This window comes from Columba livia, chromosome 31 (assembly GCF_036013475.1).
Source record: "Columba livia isolate bColLiv1 breed racing homer chromosome 31, bColLiv1.pat.W.v2, whole genome shotgun sequence".
NCBI classification, from domain to species: domain Eukaryota; kingdom Metazoa; phylum Chordata; class Aves; order Columbiformes; family Columbidae; genus Columba; species Columba livia.
In genome coordinates, this window is record NC_088632.1 from 759,611 (window position 1) to 782,517 (window position 22,907).

General features: G+C 51.5%; 1 protein-coding gene across 1 annotated transcript; it reads right to left on the reverse strand.

Annotated features, from left to right (window-relative positions):
* Positions 1–2,674: 2,674 nt before the first annotated feature.
* On the reverse strand, positions 2,675–19,369 carry LOC135576821 (cilia- and flagella-associated protein 52-like; the record flags this gene model as incomplete). The annotated part of the gene is made up of 13 exons (XM_065043974.1): positions 2,675–2,835; positions 3,498–3,609; positions 3,772–3,874; positions 4,498–4,649; positions 5,829–5,974; positions 6,641–6,789; positions 8,354–8,524; positions 9,474–9,574; positions 15,997–16,113; positions 16,569–16,668; positions 17,575–17,703; positions 18,226–18,362; positions 19,094–19,369. Coding segments are annotated over 13 exons (1,854 nt in total), but the record flags the coding sequence as incomplete, so codon positions are not given.
* Between the last annotated feature and the right edge of the window lie 3,538 nt (positions 19,370–22,907).

Consider the following 22,907-nt stretch of genomic DNA (forward strand, 5'->3'; position numbering starts at 1 on the left):
TCCAGCCGTGTGAGGCTGGGACCCGCCTGTCTGTGCCAACAGCCTGGAGGTGAACCCTGGCCCGGGTTGCTTTGACAGCTGCCAGCACTGCTGAGATAACAGCCCCAGCGCTGCCCTGTGCCCGGGAGCCTGGGCACATCTCGGGCAGAGCTGTCCTTAACCAGGGCCAAGGGGCTGGCAAGGGATGGAGTGGGAAGGAGGTCCCTGTGCCAGGCACGGGTGCCACTGAGTGTCACCTCGCTGCAGGGCAGGGGGTGTTGCAGAGGCCCCATTGCGGCGTGTGGCTCTTCTCTCCCCGGGGAGCTGCAGAGGCTGATGATGATGTTGGGGGGGCTCCCAGGGGATCTGAGCTTGGCTGTGGGTGCTGCGGACTCTCTTCCATCCCTGCATCTGCCTTTCCCCCCGGAAGGGACAGCTGTGCCAGGCAGGCTCTGCAGCGCCTTCCCTGCCCCACAGACACCCTGGCCATGGGGATGTGCTGCAAGCCTGGCCCTGGATGCAGCTGGAGGTGATGTGGGTTCCGAAGAGATGGGGCAAAGTGGTGGAGGAAGGGCCAGGTGGTGCTGCTGGATGTCACAATCCCTCCTCCCATGGGGCAGGGTGTTGGTGGCAGGGACACAGTGACCTCCCCGGGGATGCCAGGCTGGTGGCCGCCAGCGGAACCTGAGCGGGGCTTAATGCTGGATTGAGCGGAACCAGAAATCCAAAGCAGTTTGTCAATGAAAGCAGGAAAAGCCTGAAGAAAAAGCGAGGGGAGCCGGACAGTGAAAGATGCAGGAGCCAGACTGAGAGATCAGAAACCAGCATTTGTTGGAAGGAGGTTGGTAGAAAGCAAGACCCGATGAACACAGGAAAGGGAAATAGTCTAAAATGCGACAGTGAAACAGGCACGTCCCAAAACTCCAAACCTGCCTGAATTAGGAAGTGTTAGATAACGCCAGTGGCTCTGCCGGGTCCCCAGCAATGTGCCACAAAGTGCAGCAGGTAACAGCAGCGAGAGCCTCTGAACGCCCTGCCACGCTGATGCGGGGAAGAAAACCAGCTCCCATCAGCCAAGGACCTAAAACCCTGCTGGGGTTCTTCTTGAGCAGCATCTTCCCAAGCGCCGGGGCGCAGGCAGCGATTCCTTTCTGACAGGTACCGCCAGTCCATTCCAATCCAAAGCGTTTGCAGGTTGGAGCGGGCGCCAGGAATGCTCGCTATGCTGATCTGCCTTTCAACAAGATCGTGTGTGCGACCTTCCCCCTTCAAACCGTTCTGAACGCGACGCCTTCCTGTTCAGGCTGAATCCAACATCCATCGGCGCTGCAGCATGCTGCAGACTTGGGAGCAAATTTGGGGTGGGGAAAATGAAAACGTCCAATGCAAGCAGGGGGGGAAAACGCTTGCTCGCTATTCTGGAAAATTCCGTGTTGTTATGGCACGAACTGTCCCGGTGCCTCGGGCACCAGACAGCTGGGATGGATATTAAAGACACGGAGAGTTTTGGTTTGATCAGGGAGACACGGTGACAGGACAGTGTTGGGAACGTCTCCTCTGCCTGGGCAAGAGTCTCTGCCCCAGGGAGGCACTTGGGTGTCAGGATAAGCTCAAGAAAAAAGCCTGAGCAGGTCTGAGCTGAGCTGTTCCAGGCCCGGCAGAAATCCATTGTCATGCTGCCAATCACAATAACAATAAAAACAAAGGGAAAACGTGGTCCCCACTGTCTGGGCTTTGCCATCGGACAATGTTTTCTGTATTGGAGCCGCTCCCGTCCCTTGGCACAGGCTGGAACACCCGTGCGGCCGAGGGGAAATGTGCTTTCAGACACCCCGTCCCACTGCCGCGGGTTGTACCCGGGGCTGAGCTGGGGAGAACCGGTGGGGCTGGGAGACTGGGCATGGTCCAGCTCTGCCTGTGCGCTGCCTGTGCGCTGCCTGTGCTCTGCCTGTGCTCTGCCTGTGCGCTGCCCGTGCGCTGCCTGTGCGCTGCCTGTGCGCTGCCTGTGCGCTGCCTGTGTGCTGCCCGTGCGCTGCCTGTGCGCTGCCCGTGCGCTGCCTGTGCGCTGCCCGTGCGCTGCCTGTGCGCTGCCTGTGTGCTGCCTGTGTGCTGCCTGTGCTCTGCCCGTGCTCTGCCTGTGCGCTGCCCGTGCGCTGCCTGTGCGCTGCCTGTGCGCTGCCCGTGCTCTGCCTGTGCGCTGCCTGTGCGCTGCCTGCACCACTGTCTCCACGCCTGTCTGCACCACTGCCTGCACTGCTGTCTGCACTAAACACAGCAGACTGAATTGAAACAACAAGTTATTCATTAAATAAGAGACAGGAGAGTGCAGAGAAGAGAGAGACCATGTGAAAGCAAGAGAGAGCCCAGGAATGAGTAGACGTACAAGGCAGATGATGCTGAGACGGGCAGGAAAGGCGGCAGGAACAACGCAAACTGTTACAACGACTGCCAAGGTGATATTTGGAAGTGATGAATCCAAAACAAACAGCAAATTCTTAGCTCCCCTGAAAAAAATTGCGCTAGAAAGGGTATCTAAGGACCTGGTAAATGCATACCAGGGAGTAGAAATATACGGTTTACTCTAAGAGAACAAACGATTGACAACAAACTGAGTGGTAAGAAAAGAGCATTTCCAGGGCCGGCCGGGGAAGCAGCAGCCCAGCAGCTCCGGCACCGGCTGTCAGCCCGAGCTGGGCTATTTCCAGATGAGGACGGCACCGGCCGCGCTCACGCTCACCATGTACTTGTTCGCGGGGCAGATCTTGAGGCGGGTGATGTTGCCGCTGTGGCCCACTCCCACGTGAGTCACCGTGCCCTCCTTATAGTCCCACAGCTCCACCAGATGGTCGTCACCACCTGCGTCAGGCACAGAGGAAGAATAAACGATTACAATGATAGGACAAGGGGTAATGGGATCAAGCTGGAACACAAGAGGTTCCACTTCAATTTGAGAAGAAACTTCTTCTCAGTGAGGGTGCCAGAGCACTGAACAGGCTGCCCAGGGGGGTGTGGAGTCTCCTTCTCTGCAGACATTCAAAACCCGCCTGGACATGTTCCTGTGCGACCTCACCTGGGCGTTCCTGCTCCATGGGGGGATTGGACTGGATGATCTTCTGAGGTCCCTTCCCATCCCAAACATACTGTGATACTGTGATACACCGAGTTCTGCTGCTTTTTGTTCCCCGCTCCCAGGCAGGGGAACGCTTCGGTGTTCCTAGGAAGAGCAGGATATGTTTTCTTGGGCATTATGGCAAAAACTGCTTCTGTTCTGCTGGGGTCAGTGTCCAGTGAAGGGCTCAGGACCTTCACCAGCAGATCCCAGTGAGCTACAGCAGCATCTTCCCAGTCTGAACTACAGCCTGAACCACAGTATTTTTCTTTGGTGATTCATGTTCTTTTCCCCTTTAGCTGACCCCTTTTTTCAGCTTTTTCGCACTGTACTGAGATCCTTGGTTCACTGCCTTGCTTTTCCTGGTCTTAATACGACCTCCTTTCTCCAGCTCCAACCACGCACTCACCTGTGACAAAGGACGCCCCGTCCGATGTGACGTCCATCCCGTTGATGGAGCTCGACAGAGAGCCTTGCACTTCTCTGATTGCGGAGCCATCGAGCACTTCCCAGTACACAATCTAGAGAGCAGAGCAGAGCGGGGCGCTCAGCTGGCCGTGAGCAGCACACGGGTTTCAGCACCGCCCTGGGACACAACCTGCTGTGCAGGGACAGGAGTTTCACCCCAGAACCAGCGCCAGACCGTGTGTTGTGCACTGCAGAGTTCCTGCAGCTTTGCTCACCTTTCTGTCTGTTCCACTGGTGATGATCTGGTACTCTCCGCGATGGTAACACACGCATTTGAACAATGTGTTGTCTAGGATCATTTGTTTTCTCACGTAACGCCTGCAAAACACCCCAAAATGAGACAGAGCAACAGCGTCAAAACCCAAACTTTGCCTGCCTGGAACGTCTCTGCCTGTGCTGTACACCAGATCTCTCTCCTTGGATATTCTCAGGCACTGCTCTGAGTTCAGGGTTCCATGAAGCCCGTGAGGCTATCAGTTCTGTTTCCATCACAGCTGCCCTGTAGGACTCTTGATCTGCTGTCGTACGAAATGAAATGTTTAAACCCAGAATGCTTTCCAGGTGCTGTTCCCTATGCCAAGGTGTCCTCGGCCTTACCCCAGTGCAGAAAGTCTGCAGATCCGCAAGAGCTCGACACGAGTCACAAAGTTCTGGAAAACAGAGCTAGTGGCAAACTTGGGAACTCACCTGCTCCACCTTGGCCAAGCAGGATCCCGCACAGGAAAACAACCGCAGACCAAGGTTTGTCTGAGCTTTTCTGAAAAGCTTCTCGAACTGGAGGTTCTACATTCCCTGACCCGATTGTTCTTTCTACAAGTTTTTATCTCTTCGTGCTCTTTTTCCCCTCCTCCTCGCTATGTGGTGTCCCAAACCGGGCACAGTGACCCTACAGATATTACCAGCACTCCAAGTGCCTTCGCAATACTAATCTGTCGCCTTACTCAAGATCCCAGATGACGCACGTTCCGTCCAGGCTGGCTGTGACACCCTCTTTGTCGTTCTTATTAGTCTTGATGCAGGACACGGCACCTCTGTGCTCCTTCAGAACTTCCCTCAGCTTCTGGGTTTTCTCACCAATATTCCAGATCCTCACCTGAAAATCAGCAACACACATCTGCTCTGGTACCAGCTGGTCCTGCCGGAGCTCAGGAGGAGCTTTCCTGAACTCTGCCTTTCTCTGCCAACACGTACAGCAGCTCAGTCCCAACCGTCTCCATTGGCCTGTGGGTTATTGGTGCAGCTGACCTGTGAAGCTCAACTGAGTTCTCCACAGTGTAATCCACTTGCTTCAGGAATTCGTGGCCATCAACCCCAGGCCTTGGTTTTGCCAAGTGCCCGCTCTCCCATGCTTCATTTTACACAGCTCTTGATCAGGAAAAACCACCCAGTCCACGATCTATTGCCAGTGGTGCTTTCAAGATCAAAGCACAAAGCTGCTGCAATGGAATAGAAAGGAGCTACCCGCTATTTGTCCTACAGAGAGTGCCAGGAAGGAAATACAAAACAGCTCTTTAAAGCTTCGATGTGAAACACGTGCCTGAAAGCACCTCTTTTCCCTGTGCTGGTAACAGCAAAAATCTTTCTGCTTTGAGGCCTTGATCCTTCACACCTTGCACGTCCTGTCCCACTAGTGCCAAACATTGCAATGTCTGTTCACCTCGACATTCCACTAAGGCCAAATCCCAGGGAAAATTTAGACATTTAGACACGGGCATCAAAGGCAGAGAAGAGCTGACCTTCCACGCTTTCGAGGCTGATGCCGAGTTCCCGAAGGGATCTGGATGTCCAGTTGCCACTTGCTCAAAGCTCAGAGCATCCCGATCCCTTCAGCAACCCTGAAGTCACAGCTTCCTGAGGACTGATTCTGACAGAACCATTGGCATCGCAGAGCAGCTTTTTTGTGTTCCCAACGAGTACTGCAAGTGCGCCCCTGCGGTTCTCCTTTCTGCTTCACCAACCTTTAGTTGTAATTCTGTCTCAGCTGCACAAATACAGCCAAACAGAGGGGAGAGACAAATGAACAAAAAGGATGAAGAGCATATTCTGCATTAGAAGGATTTCCAAAACGGCCATGCCAGAAGAAATCGGGGCACTGTTTTACATGATGCCCTCTGAGAACAACAGCACATCTCAAAAGCTGATATCTTTGAACTCAGCCCTTGGCTCAAGCGGCAGCTCAGAACAGCTCCCGTTCTGACTGAGCACTTCCAGGCAATTCGCAGGCCCTGTGATGAGCGCACGAAGCTGCTCCAGGTTTTGAAGCACAAATTACCTGCCCGTCACCTCCTCCGCTAATGATCTGTTTGCAGTCGCTGGTCGCAGCAATTGCCGTCACTCCCAGGTTATGGGCGTTGTTGATCTCGTACATTGGCTCTCCCGTAGCGGGCACGAAGGCGCGGATTCTCCCGTCATTCCAAGCTGATGAACAGAAAGAAAGAGACTGCCCGGGCGCACAGACTTTCCTCACACTGTTGTCGCTCTTTCCTTTCCAAACCAACCCCTTTTTATAAAGAAGTTCCCACATAAGGCCCATGCTGTTAGATCACCAGCATACCCGTGAAAACCACTGTACTGCAGATGAGCCCGCAGAGCTACGGTCCCAAACACACTGTTGAAATGGAATTGCTTTTGGATTCTGGCTGTGGACAAAGTGGTTTGGTAACCATGGGGAGGCTGCACGGCTGCTCTAGGACTGCAGGAGTCCCTGTGTCAGCAACTTGCACATGGCGATGGACGGCGGCTTTATGCAAACGTGCTCTACATACATCACAGGTGAAGCTGCTGCACACAACAAGGTTGATATTTTAGAATTAGGTAATTTAAATAAGACTGAACCGCATTCTGGATTGCCGGAATTCACTGATCCAAAGCAAGGTCTCCAGCCCTTGCCTTCTACCCTCACCGCAACTGCAGCACCAGGACAGCGGGGCTGCCAGCAAAGTCCATCGGACCAGCTGCCAGCAAAGAGGCCTTTGGGTGTCGCCATGAACTCCATTTAAACGCTTTCCCAATTTAATCTTCTCTTCGTTTTAACATACTGATGTTTATTAAGTTGAGCAACCACGGCTCTGGACTGACCATCACCTGAAACGATGACCATGCCGTCCCTCGTCACCTCGACCGCGTGGCGGGTGACGTTGGGGACGGTGATTTGCAGCCGCTCCAGACGTTCCGGCGTGTACCACACTCGAATGTCGTTTGTGGAGCAGGTAACGAACAAGTCCGAATGTCCCCTGGAGAGTTCAGAGAGGAGAGGGAACGAGGAGGGGCACACAGAAACGCTCCTTGCTTTGTCACAGCTCAAATCGGCCTCCAAAGCTCGGCTTTGCTAACCTGCAGCTGGGATCTGCCCCACAGGGATCCCCATGGCTAAGACAAAGGCCTTTTTTGGAGGATCACCTTTCTCACATGAAATTCCCCTGGTTTGGGTTCTCTTCAAAGATTCATTTTAAGGAACAGTTAAAGTCAAACTAAAAGAACTCTTTCTGCTGAAGCTGTGACGTTTATTCCCCATATTCAATCTCTAAACAACTTCATGTGTTCTATAGAATAGACACAAAAGTGGGTGTAAAAGTGCTGACTGCCCAGGTTTAACATCAGCCACTAACAGCAGCCTCACATTGTAAAGATGTCATTTGTTATCTTGCTTACTGGATGATTCCCATTCAACAGCGCTGAAGGCAATAGAAATGATGGCAAAGCCTGTTCATAATATACTTGTTATAAATGTTGGAATAAAACAAGACCTGCAGCATTTCAAAAGCCATGGGACACAGTGCTTTGAAATAAGCTCTAAGCCACTCGTCCTAGGGATGCAACAGAAAGTGACATCTAGAAAGGTACCGCGAGCTTTTGTTCAACAGCACCATCAATGCCCAGAAAGATGAACCAGGACAGAGAAAACCGGCACAACACAAGTGTGGCCTCTTTCAAGCCCAGCTTGCACGGGTGCTTTATCAACCAGGATAACATCAGCAAGTGAAGGATTCTGAAATAAGCCAGAGCAGGGAAATTAAGCCCGTATTTCCCCATCAGCAATAGGCTTTGTTCAAGAGCAGGCAACAGATAAGAAGCTCAAACATCTACGCAAGGATGTAGTCCTGTAGTCCTTACAGTCAGCACTAATGGCTGTGACACAGGCGTGTCAATCAGCGGTATCAGCAGCACATCACCCTAAAGCTCCACCTGATTTTCTCATTACATGAGAAGATGTGGGTTTGAGGCTGGCGGCAGGCAGGGAGGAGCGCTTCCTGCACCCTGCACTCCCTGCACCTCGGTGACATCTGATCCTTTGTGCTGGGCCGAGAAGCGAAGCAATAAAAATATGCCAAAAATGTTCATTTGGATCAAAATCCCATTTTCCATCTGGAGAGATGATCCACTGTGGGTTTAAAAAAACAAAAGAAAGAGTCACGATGCTACTACCCAGGAAGGGAACATTTGCTGTGCGTTCACAAGACAAATGCAGAGCGACCCTGGGACAAAAGGGGGAGGCTGCCATCCCTGCCGCTGACCAAACATCAATAATTCAGGTCTTTTTACTTATCATCCTTTCTGCAGATCAGTGGTTTTTCCAGTGCTCCAACTGAACTGCTGCCTTCTGCTTTGAAGCAGCTGCTCACCGTCACCCCGGCGTTTTTTGGGCAGGTGACAGCATCGCCCGTATCAATCATCCCAACAGATGGTACCAGGCTCTGGGTTCCTGTGGTCAAAGCTGCGCACACAGGCACCCTGACCTCAGCGGCAGCTCCTCAAGCTTCTGCACCAGCCAAATACAGCCCAGCCCGTTATACTCACTCAGGAAAAACAATGTCGTTGACGGCTTCGGTGTGACAGACGGCGACCAGCTCCTCTTTAAATGTAGCGTAGGCACTGCGGTGCATCTGGCCTTTATTTGTCCCTAGAAAGAACTGGTCGTCCCGACCTCTACACGTCAGGGAAGTGACAGCACCTTCAACTCGCATCCTCCTGTGCAAAGAAAGCAAAGGTTTGGCCATACATTGACCTCGAGGAACTTTCATTTTCCAGCTTCTCAAGAATTCGGCTTTCGCTGTTTCCCCAAAAAGCTCCACACTAGGCTGTGATATCAAGACGCAAGAGCACGGGCAGGACTAACATTCCATTCCCAGTCACGTTTCCTACTTCCCATGATCTTGCCCGTCCCACCTGCTGCTCTGCCAGGGCTGGCACAGGCAGCGCTTTGGAGACTTGATTTCCTGCACCAGGGCCTAAGGTAACAACAGCTTTGTTGATATTCTTGCTCAAGTGCACTTCAATATCCCACTTTCAAGGATATTTCCAGACAGTTTAGACCTTCTGGGAATAGTTTCAGTCGTACAAAGCTAAGCTTGCACAACTGTACACTTGAAGGGGATATTCAAGCAATGCCAAATGAGTAGGTGTGAGCCCAATTTTCAAATCACGTATGGGGAAATGACGCCTGCAGCTTTCTATCTGGTATGCAGAAAAAAGCCTTGCAAATACTCCAGCACTTCCAGACACGTGCCTATAAAATTAGCAGAGCCCTGCTTTACAATCCCATGACCCCCAACAAACCCTTTTGGAGATGGCAACTACTACTCTTTCTCACCCGGCGTAAATAAGCATCATTCTATTGACTTCAACAAATCTGTCTGGCTTGGCATCAGTTTAGGATCTGACTCCTACTGCTCCAAAGGAAACAACAGTCATTTCCAAGGAAGGATCAGAGGGCACTTCCCTGCAAACGCACGCAGTCATTTTCAGTTTGCTCCAACCTCATGACGCTGGAACCAGACCGTGTATTGTGTCTGCAGGACTGAAAAACTGAGACTGACTTGGATTATGCCTTTCCATAGAAATGATTGGTTCTCATACCGTGACCCTTTTGGAGGAATTGTCACCTCTCCCCTCCTGATTCTTCCATCTACAAACTCACTTCTTTACTTGGCAGTCTGAGCCTGTACAGAGAGCTACAGTCCCTTCTCCGGTGCCGACTATTAAACCTCCTGTCTTCGGCAAAAGCAAAGCTGTGACTCCCTAGGAGAAAACAGGATGAAAACGCAATCGGATGGGAGCAGAGGCTCCTTGCTGCTGCAGCCACGCTGAACAGCACAACGGAGTCTCTACCGGGCTCCCGACGGCGGGGCTTATCTCACTCCAATACGGCTTTGTCAGTGTTTTGTCACTGACCTGGGCTAAAGAGTGGCTCTCTAGAGGGAGAAGGGAGAAAAGAGTTATTAATTGCAGGTCTAGATGAACTAATACAGTACGAGGAGCGAGCAAACAGCATTATCTTGGATTCTTCAGAGCAGCTGGGACCACGTACAGAGCCTGACCTCATCGCAGCAAGCGATACCCACATCGTGGAGCGGCACTCGCGCTTTTCCTTCCGCGTGTCCTTCATCCAACAGCCACGAAAACAACAGAGGATACAACTCAGCTTCAATGGTCTTTCCTACAGCTCTTTTTAGGATGATCCTCTGCGTCTCAGGCCTCTCTCTCTGCCTGAAAGATGCAATCCCATCTCCCACCTATTGGGAATCAAATACGTTTGTCACAGGAAAGCTTTGGAAATGAGTCAGCCCATGGTCAACACGGGTTTCTGCTGTTACTGAGCAGAGCAGATCAACGGGAGGCCAGCCACTGGAAAAGGAGAAATGCTGTTCGGTGGATAAAGTACCAGGCTACAGGAAAAAAATGCATGACAACAAAATCAACAAAAAACACCCAAACAAATGAAAACAGTCCTCAGCCTTCCACAAAATACAAGTGTAAGAAGAGTCAGATCTGCTTCAGTTCTGCCACCTGGGAAGTAATATTACTGTTCCATGTACAACAGATTCATTCTTGAAAATCACCAAGAGACTCCAAGATAGGCTGCCAGAGGAGTGAAATGACTTCTGTGGGGTTAAATCACAGTATCACAGTATCACAGTATGTTTGGGATGGGAAGGGACCTCAGAAGATCATCCAGTCCAATCCCCCCATGGAGCAGGAACGCCCAGGTGAGGTCGCACAGGGACATGTCCAGGCGGGTTTTGAATGTCTCCAGGGAAGGAGACTCCACAACCTCCCTGGGCAGCCTGTTCAGTGCTCTGGCACCCTCACTGAGAAGAGGTTTCTTCTCAAATTTAAGTGGAACCTCTTGTGTTCCAGCTTGGTCCCATTACCCCTTGTCCTGTCATTGTTTGCCACTGAGAAGAGCCTGGCTCCATCCTCACGGCACTCACCTTTTATATAGTTATAGACATTAATAAGGTCCCCCCTTAGCCTCCTCTTCTCCAAACTAGAGAGACCCAGCTCCCTCAGCCTTTCTTCATAAGGGAGGTGCTCCACTCCCTTCATCATCTTTGTTGCCCTACGCTGGACTCTCCTGATATTCTAACTTGGGAAAATATCCCTACGAGCTTGGGCGAACTTCTGCATGAGTGAAATGGAAAGGACAAAACCATGAAATAAAGGAGCTTTGTGCCACCAAACTGGAACTGAAAACGAAGTTCCCGTCCCAGAGGCGCCTGCAGAACCTGTGGCCGGCGGCTGTTCTACCCAGACAGACCCGCAGGGACGGGCAGGAGCTGTTGGACTGACACCGTAAGTCACAGTCCAGACTCCAGCAGCATTTGCCGCTCCCAGGTTCATAAGCACCATTGCCAGCCCTTGGGATCCCACCAGCAGGTTCGCAACGTTCAGATTGTTTCTCCTTTAAGCCCGAGCCATTATGGGAAAACAACAATTTCTGTTTGGTGGTGGCTCTTCGGGGAAAAACAATGCCCAGCTCCAGCATTTAGTGTTGTGAAAGCACCAAGAAGTCAATTCTCAAAGAGCGACCAAGAGGCGACTCAGAGTAATTCTGTATTGATTCCCCAGGAAGAAACCCCTGTCGTGGGCTTGACTTGTGACTGGGGAACACACACAGATGTCGCTGCTTTAGGATTCAAAGTCTGACATCTAAGCAGCACCCCCAGCCTTCCTGTGCTTCTCAAGCATTAATCTGGCCTAAGCCCGGGAAATGTTCAGCATTTAACACCTTCAGAGGGTTTAGAAAAACCAAAGCCACAAAGTGTTGGTTTTGTTCGCGGAAAGGACTGAAGGGCTAAGGAAGGAGAGAGAAGTGAAGAAAGAAGAGAAAACAAAATGGACATCTGAGCTGTTTAGACCCAGAGAGGACACGGAAAAAGCCACAGGCGAGGTCTGATGAATCTGGGAAAATTACTTTGCTTCGACTATCCACGCAAATAGAAGCAATTGGTTGTTTTTAAAGGCTTGCTTATACATTTTAAAGGAAAAAACCCCAAATCACCATAAGCGTTACTGTGCATTCCAGCGCTGGCAATGCAGGCAGCCTCACACCTACCTACGCATCGGCTTAAAGACGATTTAACTTGAGGATCAAATAACCATGGGCTGCAGAAAAGAACCTGACACACGCTCTCCCGCTCTGTGATTCACCAGCACTGAGCTCCCCGCTCGCCGGCTCCAGCAGCAGCACATCCGCAGTCTCCTGATGGGTGACAAACACGACCTGCGCAGAGGATCTTCTGCCACATTCTCACAGCGGCCGCGGCGCCGGGTTTCGTGCAAATATTCTCAGCAAACGCACAAGAACAAAGGGATTCTTTTGCATTAGAAAGACGATCCACAAGCAGAGCGGTTTCTGAGCAATGCTTCTGGAAACTTCCTCCGAGGCGCTGGCAGCGTTTGGCGAGTCCCCTGTTATCACGGGCCCATCACCTGGCTGCTGAGCTCCTGGTCTGCGGTTTTGCCTGTAAAATCTTCCACCTCAGACGCCCTTTGGGTTCAGCGTTATGGCAGGTGGCAGCATTACAAATGCAACCTATGACTACGGAGTTTATCTGATTACAGCTGCCAGTGCTCTTGTAGGTGAAATGCAGAGTCTAACGTAGGAGGTTAAAAATATCTCCATTCATTATTCACTGCTCACCCAAAGAAACCAGCGCTTTCAAGTACGACTATAAATAAAAACCCCATCAGAACTGCAGCCTGCCCGGTCCCTTCCTGCAGGGATTCCTGCTCTTTGTCCCACTCTGATCTCTTGCAAAGTTCTTGAGCGCTCTGTGAACTCTTCCAGCGCATCTCCTGTCAATATTGATTTCTTTTTACAATGCAAATCACTCCAACTACTTCTGAACATGCGTTTGCAATTGTACATCCCTCTTCGCATTCCAACGGGTGCCCTACAGCTCCTCAGGCCCGCGGCAGGGAGCAAAATTAATGCTGCTGTTTATTCCAGTCTTTATACACCTTAGAGACAGGCACTTAAACTTCATTCCAGGCAGATGGAAAACAAGTTGCTTCATCATAACAAACTATTTGGCCACTCCTCTTCAAAACAGAAACCAAGAAATCTTCAGATCGTGTCTATACAATCAACACGTTCTTATGTATCTAAAGGCAAAGTTCCTTTAAGGGTGCCCCACCTTGTTTTCAATAGAATCGCCTCCTCACCCCGCAGTATCTAAACCCTTTACAGATGTGCTCGGCGTGGGGTGGCTGTGGACTCCAGGTTTGCAGTTTCATGCTTTGCCACCGGATCGTAATTCCCCGGTGCAACTGGTGAACATGGGTTGCAGAGGTTTGTTCTCAAACACAGACAGCATTGCAATGCGTGGCTCCGGAGGGGAGAAGTTTTGGTACAAGTGCTAATGCAAGGTACATTTTCAAGAAAGACACACAAGATGTCTTGGTTAGCAACGGGATGGACTAAATTGTGTGGAAACAAGGATGCAAATAGTTTTGTTTTGATAAACGCTGTGGTTTTGACTCGAAAAAACATCTGCAAAATACCTCTTTCGGCACTGGAGGTGAGGCTACAACTGGAAATTTCTGCCGTAAAACACGAGATCCTACGTGTGTCCAGCGAGCACTTGTTGACAGTCCAGTGACAAGGCGTGATTTGTGTGCAGAGATGTGCAGGGGGTGGGCGGAAAGGGAATCACAGCACGGAGCTGGGAAAGAGAGCTGGAAAGTATGAGAGGGGATCTGTGGCCGAGGCACTGACAGTAACTGCAGAGAAAAACGTCCCAGCGCCTTCCCAGTGACGGCAGCAACACGGGTTTGCCCTGGTGAATTCCCCTCCTCGGGCACAAGGGAAGCGCATTGGGAAGAGCGAGGGAGAGAGCAAGAGGAGAAGGGCTGACGGGGCTGAGCGCGTCTGACCGAAAAGCCTGTGAACAGGAACGCCTGTTTGAAGCGGGAGGGAAAGGAGGAGACTGGGAGGACTCCTCGCTATTTCCATCCAACGGGAATGTCTCCTTTTCTCTCCCGGCTCCCCCAACGACCAGTGCCACATCCTAAGAAGCTGCCACCACAATACAGTCACAAACCCAAGCTGAAGCCAGATTAGCGCCTACCAGCTCAGGGCTCGTCCACAAGGCTGGCAGGCGGCTGTGATGAGACCCACTTCTGGATCTTCCCTTCTCCTCAACACCTTGTCAGCCTCTTGCACAGTCAAGGGGCCTGTTTGCCCTCAGCTTTTCACTCTCAGAAGCCATGTCAGCTGAAGCTCATGATGCTCCAAAGGTCTCTGCCACAAACTGCCGTTCCTATGGATCTGCCTTACGATAAAACCCCTCACAGTACGGACTGGACTGTGGTCTGGCTTTGAGCCTTGGCTTTTTCTTTTGGACCCCCAAACGGCACAGCATCCTGCTCGTGACCCTGCCTGACGGCTTCTTTAGCAGTGCTCTCAGAAGTGTATTTTTGGTGAAGTTTTGTTTCAAGTGCATTTGGCACCTTTCCCTCAGCCCTGAGGACACGGGAGTTCAGGCCCTCGGGTGGCTTCAAGCAGGGGCTCTGGGCGAGGTGCACGTGCTGCGAGATGGAGAAGGACTCAAAGCACGCAGGCATTGGAAGGGGAGGTGACAGTCACCAAGACCTTGGCCTAAGAGACAGCACAGAGCAGCCACGGGTCCTGCGTGGACGCAAAGCCCTGCAGGGGGGCAGCCGGACAAGGGGCTCAACCGCGGCCAGTGCGGGTGTCCCCACACGGGGACACACCTGCAGCAAACTTACCATTGCCAGCAGGAAACAAAACACATCCATTCCTGTCCTTTAAGAGGGACACAGAGAAAAACTACTTGCATTCCTACAATATAAGTGGGAAAAACAAGTAACAACTTCTCCACCCTTCTGGAACAGATAAACATTGAACTGTATTTCAAAGGATTCAGTGGGTCCAAGTTATCCCGGAGACATGGGCCTGCATTTGTAACGCAATAAATATTTCATCTGGAACGGGCACGTACATGGTTTGGATGCACCTGTCCAAGCAAAGTTCAGGAGGTTGAGAGAAACAAGCCCAGAGGAGCGTTTTCTTTGGGGCTGACTGCTGAACTGCTCTTACAGCCCCTGTGGGCTTGTGCTGCTCTCAGAGCAGATCTGCTGCCCCGCAGGACAGCGGCCCCGCGGCATCCCCACCAGCACAGCCGGCCCTCCCGCGGCAGCGCTGCCCCTGCTGCTCGCTGCTGGGCGTGCTGCTAATGCAGTCGCAAAACACATCCCAGCTTAGGCAAGGGATAGACCGAGACGCTACAAGAAGCCTTTTCTAGCACCAAATAACGAGAAATCAACAACAAGTGTTCTAGCTGGTGCCGATTGTTTTAGCATTACAGCTGCCTGCATGCAGAATTCTTGTACGACCACCGGTCAGAAGCTCCTTATTCAGGAGATAACTCCTGTTTGAGGATGCTCAGACCCACGAGTCCCAATTAGAGACAAAAAAAAGCTCAGTTAAAAAAACCCTTGGGGTTATGAAGTCAAGAACTCAGAAGTTAAAAAGCAATAGAATCAATGTACCCTGTGCAACCTTGTTTTGTCCAAATTGTACATACGCATTACAATAAACTCTTGAATTACATGATTTATACTGCCTTTTTCAGTAAGATCTCTGCCTCACCAGTGGCAGAATCAGAACAGCAAAAAGACGAAGGGAAGTGGGGGAATGGGATGGGGAACAAACACAAAAAGAAAAGTTCAGTCCAGACAGTTTAACACATTTGTGAGATCTGACTATAGGACCTTACAGCAGTAAGTGCGGGAAAGCCTCTCAAACAAGCGCTTCCACCAGCCTTCCCAGGAACGTCCTCTGTCTCACTCCAGCTCGTATCTTCTTAAAAGAAGCAAAAAAGTCAGGAACTGCTCCATTTTTATTACTGCTTTTCACTTTCTATGACGTTTACCAGATTAATTGTACAAGAGTTTGTGGGATGACACACGAGATTCAAGTAAAACCCAAATTCTGAGCCAAATGAAGCTCAATGAAAGCAGGACAATGGGCTCAGCCTTCAGCATCAAGACCGAGACACAAGGAACTGACAGCGCAGGAAAAGCGTTAGTCTGAGAATCTGCTTTGTGATGGTTCTCCCGCAGGTTGCTCTACCTTCAGTCACTGACAAAGAGCAGGACAAGGACAGAATTGGAGTCACAGAGCTGCTACTCACCATGCTCAACTTCTTCTTCTGGGGCCCACAGGCAGTCAGCACCTTGCTGCTTGTGTTCACTTTCAGGACATCTCCACTCGTCGTGCCAAGATGAAAATCACCATCATCGTCTGTCATCTATAAGAAAGCATAAAGAAAAAGAGATCACGGTCTGGATACTGAGACCCGTGTCCCACGCCTGACACTGGGCTGCATCAACAGCTTTAGTTCAGTGGATTGCCAAGAGTTCACCTGGGGGAACCCAGCCAATGTTTCTGTTCCATCACACGCACAGATCCAGAACACTGCTGAACGCCAGACACTTTCTAACCAAATCTAGATCATATTTGGAAGCATAAAAATACGGGTGCCGGAGCCCGTGACCGTAATACGTGCTGCTTCTCTTGAGGAGCATCCAGAACACTCTTTCCCAGAGGCCGTGGGAGATCAACGGCCATGGCCAATGCTGAGGAACTTCACTGCCGTCACGCGCTTGGGACCAACATTTCCAGCATTATTAGAGAAACTCGTGGGTTTTCTCTAGTCTGTACAGAGTTTCTTAGTTTAGCAAAGTCATCTTGGCTGAAACGTACCTGAACACACACGCTGATTCCTCTCAGTTGCCCCGCGTAGCATTCAGATGGATGGATTGTTTTAGTTGCTGTGTCGAGTTCCCACACTCGAATGGTGAAACTATAAGAACAAATAGAGTGGGATCAAATCCACAGATGCAGAAACCTCCAAGTTTTTTCAGTACTACAAGATGTAAAAAGCCTTCACAAGGCTCCATTATTCTGATCTTTCAATACGGAGAAAAAGAACAATATCAGAGAAGTCTCTTATGGAAACTTTTTCCGGGGAAATCAAAAATCTTAAGGCTTCAGCAAAAACACATGAGGACACTTTCAACTCTTTTCTAGTGCAATTTAATTGACGATGTCAGAGACGATGTCATATCTTTAAGCAGAGTCACCCTTACATTTACCAAAGTGCTAAAATTGCAAAGGCGAGCACTCATAAGTGCGAGTGCAGCCAAGAGCATCCAAAGCCGTCCCTGATGCACAGGGAGGTGCAGGCCCTCAACGCGTTTAAACGTCAGCCTGGATATATGGGCGCTGCCGCAAATCCTTGCAAAACGCGACGTTTTGTACAACTTTTGTTACAAGCCAGTGACCAACTGTACATCACATCTGGTGAGGACAGGAGATCATCCAACGACCGGCAAGACATCACTGTTTCGACATTAATTAGCCATTGTTCAGGGGCACTCATTGACTGCTTTTCTTGTGTAAACACTGGCAACTAAATATGTTAAACACTGCACGGGGAATGCTGAGTACAAAATCCTGCTATCAGGAGCAGAAGTGACGCACGTGGGCCCCTGTGTGCTGCTCTGAAAACATATTGTCACATGGAGAACAAGCAGAAATGCCTTAAAGCTACAACCTGACGGGTATTCATGAGTCCATTCAGAGTAAAAAGAAACAACACAAGCACACAGTTGCTTAAGTTTCCTTGTAGTTAAACAAAGACTCTTTGTCAAAGGAAATAGGGCCAGGGGTTCTCTCGCTCTGCTCGTTCCTCTCAACAAACCCTTACTTTCCAGCAGTGACAAACACCTCGTCCCTGCAGCTGGAGCACATGACGACGTTGGCATTGCCGGCGCTGCGCGGCGAGGCCGGGCTCCCGCACACAGCCTCTCTCTTACTGACGTCCCACACCATCACCCTGCAGGAGAAGAAAGCCTTGAAACAGCTTCGCTTTTTGACATTGCTTGGAAGTCAATTACTAAAAACCAAAAGCAAGCCAAAGCCTATTGTCCTGCAGTCTGTTCCTACCAGGACACACAACAGAAGTAACTTTGTAGAGATTCTACCCAAGAAAAAACTTGTCACCAAAGTGTGGAATTGCAGTTTACATCCCCTGCTCCTGAAGCAAGGCTACGTGGATTTATCAGATTCCTTCTGCGGAGCACGACTCAAATCATACAGAATCACAGAACAGCTTGGGTTGGAGGGACCTTCCCAGCTCCCCAGTGCCCCCCTGCCGTGAGCAGGGACATCTTCAGCAGCTCAGGGTGCTCAGAGCCCCGTCCAGCCTGGCCTGGGATGTCTCCAGGGATGGTTCAGCCACCACCTCTCTGGCCAACCCGGGACAGGCTCTCACCACCCTCCCTGGAAAAACGTCTCAGGCCGCCCATAGAATCTGATTCTTGTCAAAGATCTTGTGCCAAGAAGCGGAAATCCTTACCTGCCGTCGTCCTGGCCTCCCAGGGACACAAGATAAATGCCTCTGGGCGAGAACGAGAGTCCCTCGACTTTGCCCTCGTGCAGCGAGAGCCGAGCAAGTAACTCCTGCTTTGGGAAATCCCAGAGGATGACGTCTGCCTGCGGGGCAAAGCAGAAGGGGGGGATGGCAGAGCATGAGCTGTAACTCGCAGGATCAGGGAGAACAACGTTCTCTGGCAGGAAAGTTGTTCGAAGGAGCCCAGCCCAAGCTTCTCTGCAGCCCTGGGCACCCCTGACACAAAGAGGCTTCAGACTGGGTGCTGTAAGAAGCATTATTCCAGCTGAGCACTTGAGTAGCTCTGCTTCATTTCAGCACCTAAATTTACCCTGAGACACTGAGTATTTGACTTAGGTTTTAAAATACTGAAAGCACTAAAACCTGATCCCTTCCAAGTGTCTTGAGGTCTTTCAAACAGGCAAAAATAAAACGAAAAGAACTTCAGAGGTCTGAAAATGCAGGTAGGTACCTGTCAAGGGCTTTTGAAAGTCCTAAGCTGCTCTGGAACTCAGGTCTCACTTGAAATAAACCACCATTTATTAATTAATGTCTAATGAGATTTTGGCTGCCACACGCCCACAACACTTTGGATAAAAAGGACTGGAACTAAAAATCCCTCAATCCTAGGGAGACTGCTTCATGTTTTACAAAAACATAAAGGCACATCCAGCAATGGAGTAACTACAATTTCCCATTCCCTTCAACATCTTCCCATTGCAGATATTTATTTTCCAACCAAAGAAAAAATAAACGAAAGGTGTTCCCACCACTGGCAAGCCAACTCCAATTTCTCTGGTCAATACTAAGCGGTTAAAATCAGAGCATTACCCACCTTGAACCCAATGCAGGTGACTTGTCCTGAAGCGACGTACATCCCATCCCTGGACACGACAACGCAGGACACGTTATCGGCCTGGCCATGCAAGAAACTCTGTTTCTTAGTGTCCAGGTGCTGAATCAGCACCGTACAGCCCAGGGGGTACAGGATGTGCTCCCTGTCGGGGTGGCAGATGAGGCCACAGGGAACATGTCCTGCAAGAGAAACGGGTGAAAGATCCGCTGGCTGCCAACAGTTCAGGGGCTGCAGAAACCACTGGCTCCCCACGGTTTACCTCACAAGGCGAGGGGGGGGAAGGAAAAGAACCTTCCAGTTCTCCCCAGAGCTGTTCAGCAGAACAACCCCGTGTCGAACAGCACGGTCACCCTTGGAATAAGTGATGGCCAAAATGGTTAATGTTGAACAAATCGAGTAGGATTCAATTATATTATGCATATTGTTGTAAGCAGTAACTGCGCTTGTGCAAGTTTGATTATGTTTTGTAGAACCTTGTAGTAGTAGTTAAGCCAATGCCTGGATTGCCTGGATGGTGCCATAAATAACAGGACTCCCGGATGGTGCCACAGGTAACAGGACTCCCGGATGGTGCCACAGGTAACAGGACTCCCGGATGGTGCCACAGGTAACAAAGTTCCAGAGACGGAAATTCCCAGCGTGTGAACGAGCGTATAACATATATAAGCACACACGAAAAGTTGAGTGCTGTGCCTGTTGGCGGAACTGAGCTTCCCCCGGTCACCCAGCGCTGTTTTGCCTAATTACCGCTTGCTAAATAAAATCGATTGATTGGCTCAAAATGGATTTATTGGCTCTTATTTATAAGAAATGTGATCTGTGTGTGGCGCAGGAGCTTCCCGTCCACTTGCTCCTCCATTCAGTCAGGTGCTGCAAGAGAGGGACAGAGAAAGAAACAGTTAGGACCGGATTAACAACCTCGTCATCCCTGTCCCCAAACCTGCAGGCGGCCTAGGAGGCCTGATCTAAGTTTGGCTCTTCTCCCTCTCTTTGCTGGAATCCTTCACTGCACAAATTTCTGTCATGAACACTCTCTGAACCAACCTGATGTGTTCATAGTTCCCAGCCCAGCGTCCATTCCTCAAGGTACCTCAGCATTTCCCTTTGAAACCACACCTGAGTGCCATCCCGTCCTGAGCTACCTCAGCATTGCCCACTGCATCCTCCCCGACGCCATCTCCTCCCTGAGCTCCCTCAGCCTTTCCCGCCAAAGCCTCCCCGATGTCACCCCTCCCTGAGGTCCCTCAGCCTTTCCCGCCAAAGCCTCCCCGATGTCCCCCCCTCCCTGAGCTCCCTCAGACTTTCCCGCCAAAGCCTCCCCGATGTCACCCCCTCCCTGAGCTCCCTCAGCCTTTCCCGCCAAAGCCTCCTCGATGTCACCCCTCCCTGAGCTACCTCAGCCTTTCCCGCCCAAGCTCCTTCCGCGCCGTCCCGCCCTCAGGCTCCTCCGCCGCTCCCGCCGCTCCCCCCGTTCCCGGCCCCTCCCCGCGGCAGCGCCGCCCCCGCCCCTCGCGCCCCCTGGCGCCCCCACGGCGGCCCCGGCCCCGCCTGCGCCGCTCCCGACCCGGCGCTGCCCCCTCCCGCTCGCTTTCCTCCCTCTGCCCTGCGGCACCGCGGGCTCCCCCCTCCGCCCCACGGCCCCGCCCGAGCCCCGCGCAGCGCTCAGCCCGGGGCTCCCTTCCCTCACAGCCGCCCGCGTGTTTCCCCCTCGCCCCTTGCCCGGCCCGGCCCGGCCCGGCCCGGGGCCGCGCTCTTGCGGCTGGCTGCCCCTCGCCTTCCTCCTGCCGAACCCAGCCCGGCCCTCCCCCTCCAGCCTCCCCCCTCAGCCGGGACCGGGGCGGCCCCGTCCAGTCTCCCCGCTGTCCGCCCGCCCCTCGCTCACCGCCGGCCCCGCCGCTCCTCGCGCGCTGCTCCCGCCGCCGCACCGCCGGCACGCGCTCCTCGGCCCGCGCGCTTCTGCAGCGTGGCCCCGCCCATCCCGCGCAGGAGCCAATCCCGTCCGCGCCCGCCACCGGGCCCCGCCCCCCCTCCCGGCCCGGAGCCGCCGGCGGCCGCAGAGCGGCGCTGTCCGCCCGCAGCGCGGCCCCGGCCCCGGCGGGTCAGCGGCAGCGGGGCCGGGAGCGCTCGGGCTGCGCCCGCCCGGGACGGCCCGGGACCGAGGGCTCCGCCGCTGCAGCCCGTTTCGTGCCGTTTGCACCCCGGCTTACACGGCTGCAGCCTTCCTGCTGCTGCAGCTCACACATCTTTCTTCCTTCTAACCGCACAGCAGGTCACACTCACAAACGTTCCGTGCTCGCTGGCATAAGAACATCTGCAGAAGAATCTACAAACATTACACAGATATACCACCGACCACAGCTTTCTGAGCTTTCAGGTTAAAGTTCCTGCAGATATCCATGTTTCAATCAAACAGACACCACCAGCAGAGCTGCTGCCTCTGCCGTCTTTGCTCAGAAAGCAGTGACAACACCAGAAAACACATTGGCAGCCGGTGCTTTGACCAGTGAAGGTGGGATCTACAAAAGTCTGATTAAACCAAACAGCCTGAGGTCTTTATCAAGCTGCACATCTGCCAGGAATGCTGAAATGCAAGAGTTTACTCCTGCACTATTCCACAGTGGAACAGCCCCTTCATATCAAAAATCATCTCAAAGTTCCAAACAGGTACATTAAAAAGCTGTCACTAGGTATCAGAAGGCCACTACAAGATCATATTGCTTTTGAGTTAAATCATAATGTTTCAGTAAACCAAAACCCAAACAGTTTCTGCAGTCTGTTGCTCATCCTCCTGTTCATTCATGAGCACTGCAGCAAACAGTTGTTATACGACGTGTCAACAGAGGAAATTGAAAAACCCCCAAAAAACTTACTGTATCTACTGGTGTATCTAGGATGCTGTATCTAGGATGCTGTATCTAGGATGCTGTATTTAAGATGCTGTATCTGGGATGCTGTATCTGGGATGCTGTATCTAGGATGCTGTCTCTAGGATGCTGTATCTGGGATGCTGTATCTGGGATGCTGTATCTGGGATGCTGTATCTGGGATGCTGTACCTATGATGCTGTATCTGGGGTGCTGTATATGGGATGCTGTATGTAGGATACTGTATCTAGGATGCTGTATCTATGATGCTGTATCTGGGGTGCTGTATCTGGGATGCTGTATCTGGGATGCTGTATCTAGGATGCTGTATATGGGATTCTGTATCTAGGATGCTGTATCTGGGATGCTGTATCTGGGATTCTGTATTGGGGATCCTGTATCTGGGATGCTGTATCTGGGATGCTGTATCTGGGATGCTGTATGTAGGATGCTGTATCTAGGATGCTGTATCTGGGATGCTGTATCTAGGATGCTGTATCTGGGATCATGTATCTGGGATGCTGTATTTAGGATAATGTATCTGGGATTCTGTATTAGGGATCCTGTATCTAGGATGCTGTATCTGGGATGCTGTATCTCGGATTCTGTATCTAGGATGCAGTATATATGATGCTGTATCTGGGATGCTGAATCTGGGATGCTGTATCTAGGATGCTGTATCTGAGATGCTGTATCTGGGATGCTGTATCTGGGATGCTGTATCTAGGACCCTGTATCTGGGATGCTGTATCTAGGATGCTGTATCTAGGATGCTGTATCTAGGATGCTGTACCTGGGACGCTGTATCTGGGATGCTGTATCTAGGATGCTGTATCTGGGATTTTGTATCTAGGATGCCGTAGCTATGATGCTGTATCTAGGATGCTGTATCTAGGATGCAGTATCTAGGATGCAATATCTATGGTGCT